This window comes from Eucyclogobius newberryi, unplaced genomic scaffold (genome assembly GCF_026437365.1).
Source record: "Eucyclogobius newberryi isolate DKJ021-1_F unplaced genomic scaffold, fEucNew1.0.hap1 SCAF_13, whole genome shotgun sequence".
Taxonomy (NCBI): Eukaryota; Metazoa; Chordata; class Actinopteri; order Gobiiformes; family Gobiidae; genus Eucyclogobius; species Eucyclogobius newberryi.
Genome location: NW_027315757.1, coordinates 30,895,951 through 30,909,545, shown reverse-complemented (window position 1 = coordinate 30,909,545; position 13,595 = coordinate 30,895,951). Strand labels below are relative to the sequence as shown.

The 13,595-nt window shown below is 45.9% G+C and overlaps 1 protein-coding gene across 1 annotated transcript; it reads right to left on the bottom strand.

The window, feature by feature from the left end:
• Positions 1-11,632: 11,632 nt before the first annotated feature.
• Positions 11,633-12,930, bottom strand: LOC140357709 (interferon-induced protein 44-like). Its single transcript, XM_072442224.1, has 6 exons — positions 12,882-12,930; positions 12,584-12,779; positions 12,364-12,516; positions 12,117-12,288; positions 11,901-12,001; positions 11,633-11,823 (listed from the first exon to the last, which is right to left on the bottom strand). Exons 2-6 carry the CDS (start codon positions 12,632-12,634, stop codon positions 11,641-11,643), a joined length of 660 nt encoding a protein of 219 aa, XP_072298325.1. The 5' UTR covers positions 12,635-12,779; positions 12,882-12,930; the 3' UTR covers positions 11,633-11,640.
• Between the last annotated feature and the right edge of the window lie 665 nt (positions 12,931-13,595).

Sequence of the window (13,595 nt, the reverse complement as noted above, 5' to 3'; positions counted from 1 at the left end):
GAGGGAGAGAGGGAAGAAATTAGATTAAGACATGAAATTTCGTTGTTGCAAAGCAGGTAGATACAGAGGAAAAGGACAGATAACTTATAGGAAGTTTAAAAAACACTCTTAATAGAAGAACTCTTATAAACAAAATCTCCTATAGACAGAACCTCTCATTTCTCAAAAAGGAATGGAGGGGAAAAATAAAGATAAAATAAAAACAGCTAGCGTAAAGGGCCGTACGCACCGCGGCGGCCGAATCGCGCCCGACGCAGAAGTTGAGCGCGTGTACATTTGAAAGACAAACGCCCCGGACGCGCGTTCAACGCCCCGGACTCAGCCCTTCCACTAGGCCGGATAGGCGGGTGCCTGGGGCGGCACTGCGGGGGGGGCCCCCTCTGGATTTTTATTTATTTTTGCTTAGCGGAGTTTTTAGCGCCCCCTTCTATGTATCCAAACACTATTTTGGAATTGACAAATAAATCTAACGAAAGGAGAAAATCGAAAAATCGAAAGCAGTGTGTTACCTATTCTAGCAAGCAGGGGTATCACCTCTGGATAAATAGAACAGGCCAGAATATCGAATGCCAACAGCGGAAAAAAATAAATAAAAATAATAATTGTTATATATTTGTTTTTGCTTGGCAGAGTTTTTTGCTATACTATTATTTTTTGCCAGTTGTTTGTTTTTATTCTTGTTGGGAAAGTTTTGCCTCAAACTTTGTACATTTCGTGTTTCGTCCGAGCGTGAATCGCTGCCACAAACGCCACGTCCACAGTCGGGTCAGTTATGACGCGGTCAGAGCCGGCGGTCGGGTCAGTTATGAGGCGGTCAGAGCCGGCGGTCGTGTCAGTGATGAAGCGGTCAGAGCCGGCGGTCGGGTCAGTGATGAAGCGGTCAGAGCCGGCGGTCGGGTCAGTGATGACGCGGTCAGAGCCAGCGGTCGTGTCAGTGATGACGCGGTCAGAGCCGGCGGTCGGGTCAGTTATGAGGCGGTCAGAGCCGGCGGTCGTGTCAGTGATGAAGCGGTCAGAGCCGGCGGTCGTGTCAGTGATGAAGCGGTCAGAGCCGGCGGTCGGGTCAGTGATGACGCGGTCAGAGCCGGCGGTCGGGTCAGTGATGAAGCGGTCAGAGCCGGCGGTCGGGTCAGTGATGACGCGGTCAGAGCCGGCGGTCGTGTCAGTGATGAAGCGGTCAGAGCCGGCGGTCGGGTCAGTGATGACGCGGTCAGAGCCAGCGGTCGTGTCAGTGATGAAGCGGTCAGAGCCGGCGGTCGGGTCAGTGATGACGCGGTCAGAGCCGGCGGTCGGGTCAGTGATGAAGCGGTCAGAGCCGGCGGTCGGGTCAGTGATGACGCGGTCAGAGCCGGCGGTCGGGTCAGTGGTGAAGCGGTCAGAGCCGGCGGTCGGGTCAGTGATGAAGCGGTCAGAGCCGGCGGTCGGGTCAGTGATGACGCGGTCAGAGCCAGCGGTCGTGTCAGTGATGACGCGGTCAGAGCCGGCGGTCGGGTCAGTTATGAGGCGGTCAGCGCCTCATACGCGTGCCCAAAGCACCGAGAGCGTACGAAAACGCACGAATCGCGCCGCTAACACAAAGAAATCGCGCCGCGGGAAACGCAGGATGCGCGTTTACATAGACTTTGAATGTAAATGTGGTGGGTACTTGTTAACTAAATAAATTTATGGCAAAGTCAAAGAATAAGGTTTGTGAATATAGTGAATTTATTCCCGGAAGTGTAAAAAACAGAGTGCAAAACAGAGTGAATACTTTAATAAATAATACTAAAAAAAACTAAATATATTCCTACACAACACTACCACTTTGTGTGGACGTTTAACGTAACAACAAAAAAAAAAAATTCACCCAAAAACGGCAAATTCCCTGACGTCACCCATGTGCGTCCGTCATTGACGCGTTTATAATGCAGAAGTCCATGGAGTTTGTGTTGGCCGGCCGAAACACGGAGGGGATGATGATGTGGAATTGGGACCGAGTTATGGCAAAGGAATGTGGTTAAACAGCAACCAAGTGTGCACCCGTGATTACTGCTATGGAGAAAAGGAACCAGGAACAGTTATGGGACAGGTAAGGGACGTGCCGGTACCGGTGTATACGTGCGTGCGTGCGTGCGGGTATGTGTGTGCGTGCGTGCGCTGGCGCCATGCCGCCCTGGTCTCCCCGGGCTGGCTGACGAAGCTACTTCGTCACAGTAAACTAGACGCTTCGGCCGCCGCGGTCTGTAACCCCCTTAAAGACTCAAGAGTAGTGTTGTTTTCCTGATGTAGTGTCAGGACTTGAATCAGAATTAGAAGTAACTATATTAAAATGGAAATACTTGGATTACAAAAGGCTATGAATAGCATCAAAGAATCAGAATAGAGTTTATTGCCATTTGTCGATAAACAGAATTCACAGGCGATTCAGTACAACACAAGCAACAAAACATTGAACACTTGGCATGATATGTACATAATGAAATATAAGGTACAGTGTTCTCGCTGGGATAAGGTTTGAGGATGGCAGTGGGACAACAAAATATTTCCGTTGCTCCGTGCTGCCCTGGCGCATCGCCGCTCGGAGCTGCACGCGCGCATCGCTCGGAGCTGCCCGCGCGCATCTCTCGGTGCTGCCGGTTACCCCCCACGAGTCCGAAGGTTCGCTAGTCCGAAGGTTCACAAGTCCAAGGTTTTAAAGGTTCACTAGTCCGAAGGTTCACTGGTCCGAAGGTTCACTAGTCCGAAGGTTCGCTAGTCCGAAAGTTCCTCATAAGGCTAAAGTGAAGGTGCAGACGGCATTGGGATGTAGTCAGTCTGTAAAATGCACACGAAGCACGAAGACACGCACTGGGGCTCGTCACAACGTTTTGTGCACCAGCTGCTCACAGGTGGCACCCCAAGTTGTACGGTGTATATAAAAATAACAAGGGAACTGAAGTATCTGACCTAGGACATTTTGTTCTTTGTATCCCCCTCGGTTTGTTTAACTAACTTTTCGCATTCCTAAAGTCTAAGAAGATGACAAGCGGCGCCTTTGTTAATTTACGATAACGGCCAAGAACAGACCAAGCGAGGCCTTGAGATGCTTCATATACATCTGTGTAAACGTATGATCTCATTTCTGTCACTTTTCGGTCCTCATTCTACCCAAATATGGATATTCTTTACATCTTGTTCTCTTATTGGCTAAACCGTTGGTACATGGATGAGCTCATGCCTGTCAGATATTTAGAGGTCTTTGTGTAAGGAGACATATAAAAGGCGAGGTACGCCCAGAGACGGGCTGACACGGCGATTTCTGTAATAAACTAACTTTGAAGGTACAGAGTCCGTGTCCGCAACTTCTTCTTGCCACACACCACCCCATGGGAACGTCAATCAAGTCACCACAGAACATATCGAATCCTCCGCTTTATGCCCTCATTTGATCATAAGAAAAATGCGTGAACAGAATCCTCCGTTCTATGCCTTCATTTGATTATAAGAAATATGCATGATCAGAATCCTCCACTCTATGCCTTCATTTGACAAGTATAGAAATGATATATGTATATATAGAAACGCGTAATCCGATCACCGTAGGATTGGTAGTCAAAAAGGAAATTCAGCTGGCCAAGACGGGAGTGTCTACAGAGCCACGGCGCGCGGCCGAAACTGCTGGGCTATGTGAGTTAATTCATTCATTAATAATACGATAAGGAGCTCAGGCTATGTACAGAAACAAGTCGGTTATGGAAAATACGTGAGTTTAATCATAAAAAGTGCATCAACACTAGAAAAGTCTTAAAAGCCAGTGTGTAGGGCAAAGGGAGGCGAGGAGAGCCCGCTGCACGGAGATACAGCTTTGGTGAGGAGAGCCGCGAGTAGAGCCTGCTGCATGGTCTCACACCTTCGGACTAGCGAACCTTTGGACCAGTGAACCTTCGGATTTGTGAACCTTAAAATTTCGGGGAAATTTCGGACCCGTGAACCTTCGGACTAGTGCACCTTCGGACTAGTGAACCTTAAAATTTCTGAATTTTCGGACTAGTGAACCTTTGGACCAGTGAACCTTCGGACTCGTGGGCAGCCACCGTGCTGCCCGCGCGCATCGCTCTGTGCTGCCCGGCTGCAGAGGGTTTGAGGGAAAGTGTATCTGTAGAAGACAGAGGGAGAGAGGGAAGAAATTAGATTAAGACATGAAATTTCGTTGTTGCAAAGCAGGTAGATACAGAGGAAAAGGACAGATAACTTATAGGAAGTTTAAAAAACACTCTTAATAGAAGAACTCTTATAAACAAAATCTCCTATAGACAGAACCTCTCATTTCTCAAAAAGGAATGGAGGGGAAAAATAAAGATAAAATAAAAACAGCTAGCGTAAAGGGCCGTACGCACCGCGGCGGCCGAATCGCGCCCGACGCAGAAGTTGAGCGCGTGTACATTTGAAAGACAAACGCCCCGGACGCGCGTTCAACGCCCCGGACTCAGCCCTTCCACTAGGCCGGATAGGCGGGTGCCTGGGGCGGCACTGCGGGGGGGGCCCCCTCTGGATTTTTATTTATTTTTGCTTAGCGGAGTTTTTAGCGCCCCCTTCTATGTATCCAAACACTATTTTGGAATTGACAAATAAATCTAACGAAAGGAGAAAATCGAAAAATCGAAAGCAGTGTGTTACCTATTCTAGCAAGCAGGGGTATCACCTCTGGATAAATAGAACAGGCCAGAATATCGAATGCCAACAGCGGAAAAAAATAAATAAAAATAATAATTGTTATATATTTGTTTTTGCTTGGCAGAGTTTTTTGCTATACTATTATTTTTTGCCAGTTGTTTGTTTTTATTCTTGTTGGGAAAGTTTTGCCTCAAACTTTGTACATTTCGTGTTTCGTCCGAGCGTGAATCGCTGCCACAAACGCCACGTCCACAGTCGGGTCAGTTATGACGCGGTCAGAGCCGGCGGTCGGGTCAGTTATGAGGCGGTCAGAGCCGGCGGTCGTGTCAGTGATGAAGCGGTCAGAGCCGGCGGTCGGGTCAGTGATGAAGCGGTCAGAGCCGGCGGTCGGGTCAGTGATGACGCGGTCAGAGCCAGCGGTCGTGTCAGTGATGACGCGGTCAGAGCCGGCGGTCGGGTCAGTTATGAGGCGGTCAGAGCCGGCGGTCGTGTCAGTGATGAAGCGGTCAGAGCCGGCGGTCGTGTCAGTGATGAAGCGGTCAGAGCCGGCGGTCGGGTCAGTGATGACGCGGTCAGAGCCGGCGGTCGGGTCAGTGATGAAGCGGTCAGAGCCGGCGGTCGGGTCAGTGATGACGCGGTCAGAGCCGGCGGTCGTGTCAGTGATGAAGCGGTCAGAGCCGGCGGTCGGGTCAGTGATGACGCGGTCAGAGCCAGCGGTCGTGTCAGTGATGAAGCGGTCAGAGCCGGCGGTCGGGTCAGTGATGACGCGGTCAGAGCCGGCGGTCGGGTCAGTGATGAAGCGGTCAGAGCCGGCGGTCGGGTCAGTGATGACGCGGTCAGAGCCGGCGGTCGGGTCAGTGGTGAAGCGGTCAGAGCCGGCGGTCGGGTCAGTGATGAAGCGGTCAGAGCCGGCGGTCGGGTCAGTGATGACGCGGTCAGAGCCAGCGGTCGTGTCAGTGATGACGCGGTCAGAGCCGGCGGTCGGGTCAGTTATGAGGCGGTCAGCGCCTCATACGCGTGCCCAAAGCACCGAGAGCGTACGAAAACGCACGAATCGCGCCGCTAACACAAAGAAATCGCGCCGCGGGAAACGCAGGATGCGCGTTTACATAGACTTTGAATGTAAATGTGGTGGGTACTTGTTAACTAAATAAATTTATGGCAAAGTCAAAGAATAAGGTTTGTGAATATAGTGAATTTATTCCCGGAAGTGTAAAAAACAGAGTGCAAAACAGAGTGAATACTTTAATAAATAATACTAAAAAAAACTAAATATATTCCTACACAACACTACCACTTTGTGTGGACGTTTAACGTAACAACAAAAAAAAAAAATTCACCCAAAAACGGCAAATTCCCTGACGTCACCCATGTGCGTCCGTCATTGACGCGTTTATAATGCAGAAGTCCATGGAGTTTGTGTTGGCCGGCCGAAACACGGAGGGGATGATGATGTGGAATTGGGACCGAGTTATGGCAAAGGAATGTGGTTAAACAGCAACCAAGTGTGCACCCGTGATTACTGCTATGGAGAAAAGGAACCAGGAACAGTTATGGGACAGGTAAGGGACGTGCCGGTACCGGTGTATACGTGCGTGCGTGCGTGCGGGTATGTGTGTGCGTGCGTGCGCTGGCGCCATGCCGCCCTGGTCTCCCCGGGCTGGCTGACGAAGCTACTTCGTCACAGTAAACTAGACGCTTCGGCCGCCGCGGTCTGTAACCCCCTTAAAGACTCAAGAGTAGTGTTGTTTTCCTGATGTAGTGTCAGGACTTGAATCAGAATTAGAAGTAACTATATTAAAATGGAAATACTTGGATTACAAAAGGCTATGAATAGCATCAAAGAATCAGAATAGAGTTTATTGCCATTTGTCGATAAACAGAATTCACAGGCGATTCAGTACAACACAAGCAACAAAACATTGAACACTTGGCATGATATGTACATAATGAAATATAAGGTACAGTGTTCTCGCTGGGATAAGGTTTGAGGATGGCAGTGGGACAACAAAATATTTCCGTTGCTCCGTGCTGCCCTGGCGCATCGCCGCTCGGAGCTGCACGCGCGCATCGCTCGGAGCTGCCCGCGCGCATCTCTCGGTGCTGCCGGTTACCCCCCACGAGTCCGAAGGTTCGCTAGTCCGAAGGTTCACAAGTCCAAGGTTTTAAAGGTTCACTAGTCCGAAGGTTCACTGGTCCGAAGGTTCACTAGTCCGAAGGTTCGCTAGTCCGAAAGTTCCTCATAAGGCTAAAGTGAAGGTGCAGACGGCATTGGGATGTAGTCAGTCTGTAAAATGCACACGAAGCACGAAGACACGCACTGGGGCTCGTCACAACGTTTTGTGCACCAGCTGCTCACAGGTGGCACCCCAAGTTGTACGGTGTATATAAAAATAACAAGGGAACTGAAGTATCTGACCTAGGACATTTTGTTCTTTGTATCCCCCTCGGTTTGTTTAACTAACTTTTCGCATTCCTAAAGTCTAAGAAGATGACAAGCGGCGCCTTTGTTAATTTACGATAACGGCCAAGAACAGACCAAGCGAGGCCTTGAGATGCTTCATATACATCTGTGTAAACGTATGATCTCATTTCTGTCACTTTTCGGTCCTCATTCTACCCAAATATGGATATTCTTTACATCTTGTTCTCTTATTGGCTAAACCGTTGGTACATGGATGAGCTCATGCCTGTCAGATATTTAGAGGTCTTTGTGTAAGGAGACATATAAAAGGCGAGGTACGCCCAGAGACGGGCTGACACGGCGATTTCTGTAATAAACTAACTTTGAAGGTACAGAGTCCGTGTCCGCAACTTCTTCTTGCCACACACCACCCCATGGGAACGTCAATCAAGTCACCACAGAACATATCGAATCCTCCGCTTTATGCCCTCATTTGATCATAAGAAAAATGCGTGAACAGAATCCTCCGTTCTATGCCTTCATTTGATTATAAGAAATATGCATGATCAGAATCCTCCACTCTATGCCTTCATTTGACAAGTATAGAAATGATATATGTATATATAGAAACGCGTAATCCGATCACCGTAGGATTGGTAGTCAAAAAGGAAATTCAGCTGGCCAAGACGGGAGTGTCTACAGAGCCACGGCGCGCGGCCGAAACTGCTGGGCTATGTGAGTTAATTCATTCATTAATAATACGATAAGGAGCTCAGGCTATGTACAGAAACAAGTCGGTTATGGAAAATACGTGAGTTTAATCATAAAAAGTGCATCAACACTAGAAAAGTCTTAAAAGCCAGTGTGTAGGGCAAAGGGAGGCGAGGAGAGCCCGCTGCACGGAGATACAGCTTTGGTGAGGAGAGCCGCGAGTAGAGCCTGCTGCATGGTCTCACACCTTCGGACTAGCGAACCTTTGGACCAGTGAACCTTCGGATTTGTGAACCTTAAAATTTCGGGGAAATTTCGGACCCGTGAACCTTCGGACTAGTGCACCTTCGGACTAGTGAACCTTAAAATTTCTGAATTTTCGGACTAGTGAACCTTTGGACCAGTGAACCTTCGGACTCGTGGGCAGCCACCGTGCTGCCCGCGCGCATCGCTCTGTGCTGCCCGGCTGCAGAGGGTTTGAGGGAAAGTGTATCTGTAGAAGACAGAGGGAGAGAGGGAAGAAATTAGATTAAGACATGAAATTTCGTTGTTGCAAAGCAGGTAGATACAGAGGAAAAGGACAGATAACTTATAGGAAGTTTAAAAAACACTCTTAATAGAAGAACTCTTATAAACAAAATCTCCTATAGACAGAACCTCTCATTTCTCAAAAAGGAATGGAGGGGAAAAATAAAGATAAAATAAAAACAGCTAGCGTAAAGGGCCGTACGCACCGCGGCGGCCGAATCGCGCCCGACGCAGAAGTTGAGCGCGTGTACATTTGAAAGACAAACGCCCCGGACGCGCGTTCAACGCCCCGGACTCAGCCCTTCCACTAGGCCGGATAGGCGGGTGCCTGGGGCGGCACTGCGGGGGGGGCCCCCTCTGGATTTTTATTTATTTTTGCTTAGCGGAGTTTTTAGCGCCCCCTTCTATGTATCCAAACACTATTTTGGAATTGACAAATAAATCTAACGAAAGGAGAAAATCGAAAAATCGAAAGCAGTGTGTTACCTATTCTAGCAAGCAGGGGTATCACCTCTGGATAAATAGAACAGGCCAGAATATCGAATGCCAACAGCGGAAAAAAATAAATAAAAATAATAATTGTTATATATTTGTTTTTGCTTGGCAGAGTTTTTTGCTATACTATTATTTTTTGCCAGTTGTTTGTTTTTATTCTTGTTATGCACTTTGCACTCTTGTTCTTGCGATAAATAAAGCGTCCGAGTCGTCCTGCGCACATGCGCAGTGAAGGAGTTGTGCTGTGTTACTTTTCTCGTGGTGTAAATGGAGTTTAATGGCGGACCATGGCTTTGGTTTATTAACTTTACAAAGTCCAAAAGCGGAGGCGATGGGCTCCGGGGCCCGTTTGGGACCCACTTATACTTCAGAGCTGAGCAGTTTAGCCAGTATCATTATTTGCTCCAAGAGCTGCGTTTTAAGGATTTTTTTTATCTTGCGGGTTTGTTTTGGGTCTTTTTCCGGGTCGTGCGTTGCGTGTCACTGGAGCGTCATCTCTGCTTGGCTGCTGCGGCGCATCTGTCGCAGAGAGCTGAACAAAGCTGAACATGTCGCACCGGCCGCTTTGGGCGCCTCATACGCGCGCCCAAAGCGCAGAGAGCATACGTAAACGCACGAATCGCGCTGCGAAAACAAAGAAATCGCGCCGCGGAAAACGCAGGACGCGCTCGACGCGTGTTTACATAGACTTTGAATGTAAACTGGACGCTTCGGCCGCCGCAGTCTGTAACCCCCTTAAGACAAAATAATACTCATAAAAATGGTAAAATAAACACTCTATTTACATCAGTTATATGAACATGAATGTGACATTATTGCGTGTGATAAAGACATTTATGTCTATTCATACAGTAACCGACTATAATTACTGTTCTGCATTTGCACTTTATTGTACATTTAATAAAGTGAAGTTAAGTAAATGATGTGTAATAAATAGTACCTGCTGTGCAAAGTCAAAACTGTAATGCAATGGACTTCTGCATAGTTTTGAATCCAGCTATGAGCGCCAATTCTGAAAAGGGAAACAAAGAAGTTTGGAACTTAACGAGCTAAACCGGCAAACGTGGGCTACTGTAAAAAACAAGATACAGACATTACACCATCCCAAACAGCTAGTTTCAAGGGAGTCTGTGATGCTAACACATTAAAGTCACATTAAATTCAAGCCCGTATTTATTATGCAGAGTGCGCTGAAGCAGCGTTTTAACTTAGCATAGCTCCGTCTCTAATCCGGTGCCCGAGGCTAAAGTGACGACGCTTAAGTGATGAAAATCACGAAACCACCTTAAAACACAGTGTTGAAGCAATACTTTAGAGCAATGGTCCCCAAACTTTTTGACTCGAGGACCACATTGGGTTCTAAAATTTGGCCGAGGGGCCGAGCCAGGAAAATATGGTGTGTTTGTGTGAACTAATGAATTACTATAAATTGCACGCAAGATTTGACCTGTAACTTGTAACAAAGCAACAAATGCAAGGCTCAATGTACAAATTGTTTTCCAAATGTATTAAATAATGATTAATTATCTACTGTCTTCTACTGTCCACAAGAGTCTTCTTCAGTGTGTCAAACACTTGCGCTTCCTGCTTGATTGGCCCCGGTGGCTGTTTGTGGTGAATTTTATTTTCTCTCTGAAATAATAGCATTTAGCCTCGCCACTGAAGATCACGCTTACCCGCAGAGCATCTTAGTTGTAAACAGTTGCTGGCTTTACGCCCTACGACGCTGGCTTGGCGCTCCAACACAACGCATTTCTCTCAACTTGAACTATTTTGGCTAACTGCTGCCGAGCGCTGCACGGCGGATGTGGCGTCAGAGAGGGGAGAGGTCAGGTAAGACAAAGCGGACCTCTTTTATAGTGCGCCCCCTACAGCTGATTGGATAGTACTACACTCGCGTCCGCCTGTCCGTCTGAGGGAGTCAGATCTCTCCTTCACTGTGGAACTCCTCCAGGTTTCTACTTTTTCCCAAGGAGGTTTTTTGTAGTTTTTCCTGGCCGAGAAGGAGGGTCTAAGGACAAGGGACCCTGGGACATCGCCCCTCGTCCGTATGGACACTGTTTAATCTGTTTTTCACTGTCGCCCTCCGAGGCAACTGCTGTTGGGATTTCGGGCGTTACAAAAATTAATTGAATTTTATTTAATTGAATACTAGAAATCTAGAGACAGTTTGCTTTAAGGGGACTCAAAATCATGTCCCTTTGATGTAAAATTCATTCATTCATTTTTCACTGCTTGTTCCCCTTAGGAGTCACGGGTGACAGGAGCACAGTGACTTTGGGCCTTAGGCAGGGCAGGGGCCAGCTCGTCACAGGGTAACACAGAGATATAGACACACATTCACAAGGGGGAATTTAGAGTTGTCAATTTACCTCACACATGAGACCTCACTGTCTTTGGACAGTGGGAGGAAGCAGGAGAATCCAGAGAGAACCCACGGTAAGACGGGAGGACACCACTCAGAGAGATCATGTGATGTTGGTTTGGCCAAGGACTCAAACCCAAGATCTTTTCATGAGAGGTGAGAACTCTAACTGCTCTACCTCCCAAAATGTATAATACGTATACATAATAAATCCTTCAGTATTAGATCAACAACATGTTCACAAATTCAACGACTGGTGTCTTTCGTTTTCTGTCCGAAGGAATTAAACAAGTAATGTACTTCATCCTCATCCTCCCTTTATCTATTTATACTCAATAGTAACCAAACTGCTTTTATTTATTTGTTGAATAATAAACATTATTTTAGATTTTTTACGTGAATTAATTTACCGTTCAAATTACACAAATATTAGATTAGGCAACATTATGTGATTACAAAGGAGTTTTACTCCTTGAAAAATCTGTCGCCTAAGAACCCTCAGTATTCATGCTGATCTACAGATTTTGTCAAAGTTGTTCACAAAATCTTCCCCAAAATCAATCATTTGCTTCAGGGCCATCAGAATGAGTTTTTCGATTTCATCCTCTCTACAGATCTCATAGTGGTAGTTCTTCACAGGGAAGATGCAGTTTAGAGGAATACCCAGAGATGCACTGAGTTTCTCAATCTAAATGAAAACAAAAGAGTCAATATCACACATTTTGTAGCACACGACACACAAACTATTAGTTAAGAGGTTAATACCATATTTTTCACAAGCTTGCTTCTGTAGACATTCTCTAAGTCTGACTGCACCTCAGGGCAGGCTTCATCAATCTTAGTGAGAATGGCCATTTGAGGAATCCCTTTCGAGGAATGTTAAGACAATTTTTACAGACAAAAGCAAAGGTCTTCAATGCAATCTAATAATAACATCAAATGTTACCATTGACTGTATATATAATACATTATTAATATTACCCAAGTCTCTAGCTGCAAGTCGGACTTCTCTCATCTTTTTCATGAGGTCGTTACTCATTATACTGACCGTACTGGCTGAGACAACACACACCAGAACATGGGTTTGGTCATTTAGAGTGGGACTGTTGTTGTAATGCTGGTTTGCACTTGTAAAAGAGGAATGTGGATTAAACTGAAATGAAGACACAAGAGTGTAATTATTATATTTACACCTGACAGTTAAAAACTGTGTTTTTCTGCAGCTTACCACATAGCCGTCTTTCACGTGTCCGTTCATGGCCAGTTTGATGTCATCCACACAAATGCCTTTGCTCTCATCTTTCTCCAGGCCCATGATGTCATTGAAGACGAAAGGGTAAAAGGTCCCAGGCTTTCCTTTCTGTATTTTGTGTGTTTGATACTGCACAAATTGTCAAACCAGTTATATAACAGACAGAGACAGGTAGATTACTTATTCCTAGATATACCTTTACAGTGAAGCTTTCGTGACCAACACCAGCTATAGCCTGTGCAGTCATTCTGCCTCATAAAGATGTCTCCACTGAGTTAAAGAAACTGGACTTGCCAGCATTACTTGGCCCGTGAAGCAAAATCCTGAGGTGTTCAAGTTCCTTTTCCTCAGGCTGATAATCTTGAATGTACTGCAGATAATCATCCTTTTCCCTGCAGGAATTTTTTTTTATGTTGATTGAATGGTTAGAAATACATGGTGAAATCTGAACTAATCTGAACTAAATTACACAATCATAAACTTCCTACACTTACCATGTTGGTATCTTTCTCCAGTCCCTGTGGAGAACTAAGAATACAGAAATGTTAGTGTTTGAAATGATAAATTATCATAAATATTTCAAACTTACGCTTTGGTGAAGCGGGCGGGGGTTTTGAGCTTTTTTTCGAAACATCTGCAGAAAAGATGCTTTGAACCATCGTTCAAAAAATCATTGCTTTTTAGCAAATACTACATAAGAAAACTATTGTTCTAGACTTCCAGACATTTCCCTTCACATAGAAGGTCCTTCTCTAAAGTCACAGCGCAATTTCAAATTCAAGATCGTAAATTGTTTTTTTTTTAAATTAAATCTTAGAAAATGTATATAGTGAATACCGTACATGAAAAAAATTATACTTTTTTTTTTTTAACTCTCTCAAAATTGTCCCGAAGCTGTTGCTGCCACTGTCCATAGTCTTCTGACTTGCTGTTTCGGGTTGGTGTGGTTTTGTATGTTGGCTTGATATTGGCATGTCAGCGCTTGTCTGGTAGAAAGCATTTCTGTTTACTTTAATTTTCAGTATGATTCATTGATGGTATGAACCATCCTAAAACCTTTTCTTAAACTTTGTTTTGTGGACCACATTCTTGCTCTCATTTGCTTTTAGCTTAATCTACAACAGTTCAAACTACAATAAGAATAATAACATGCCGGTCTGGGAGTACTTTGTACAAATTCTGAACATCACATTTTAAATTGCCAAACA

What these genes read in the sequence shown, in the direction of transcription:
- LOC140357709 (XM_072442224.1), bottom strand. Translation starts at nt 12,634, where the DNA reads ATGACTGCACAGGCTATAGCTGGTGTTGGTCACGAAAGCTTCACTGTA. An exon ending in ACGTGAAAGACGGCTATGTG is followed by an intron (nt 12,289 to 12,363) that starts GTAAGCTGCAGA and finishes TCTTCATTTCAG; the next exon opens with TTTAATCCACATTCCTCTTT. An exon ending in GCAAGCTTGTGAAAAATATG is followed by an intron (nt 11,824 to 11,900) that starts GTATTAACCTCT and finishes GTTTTCATTTAG; the next exon opens with ATTGAGAAACTCAGTGCATC.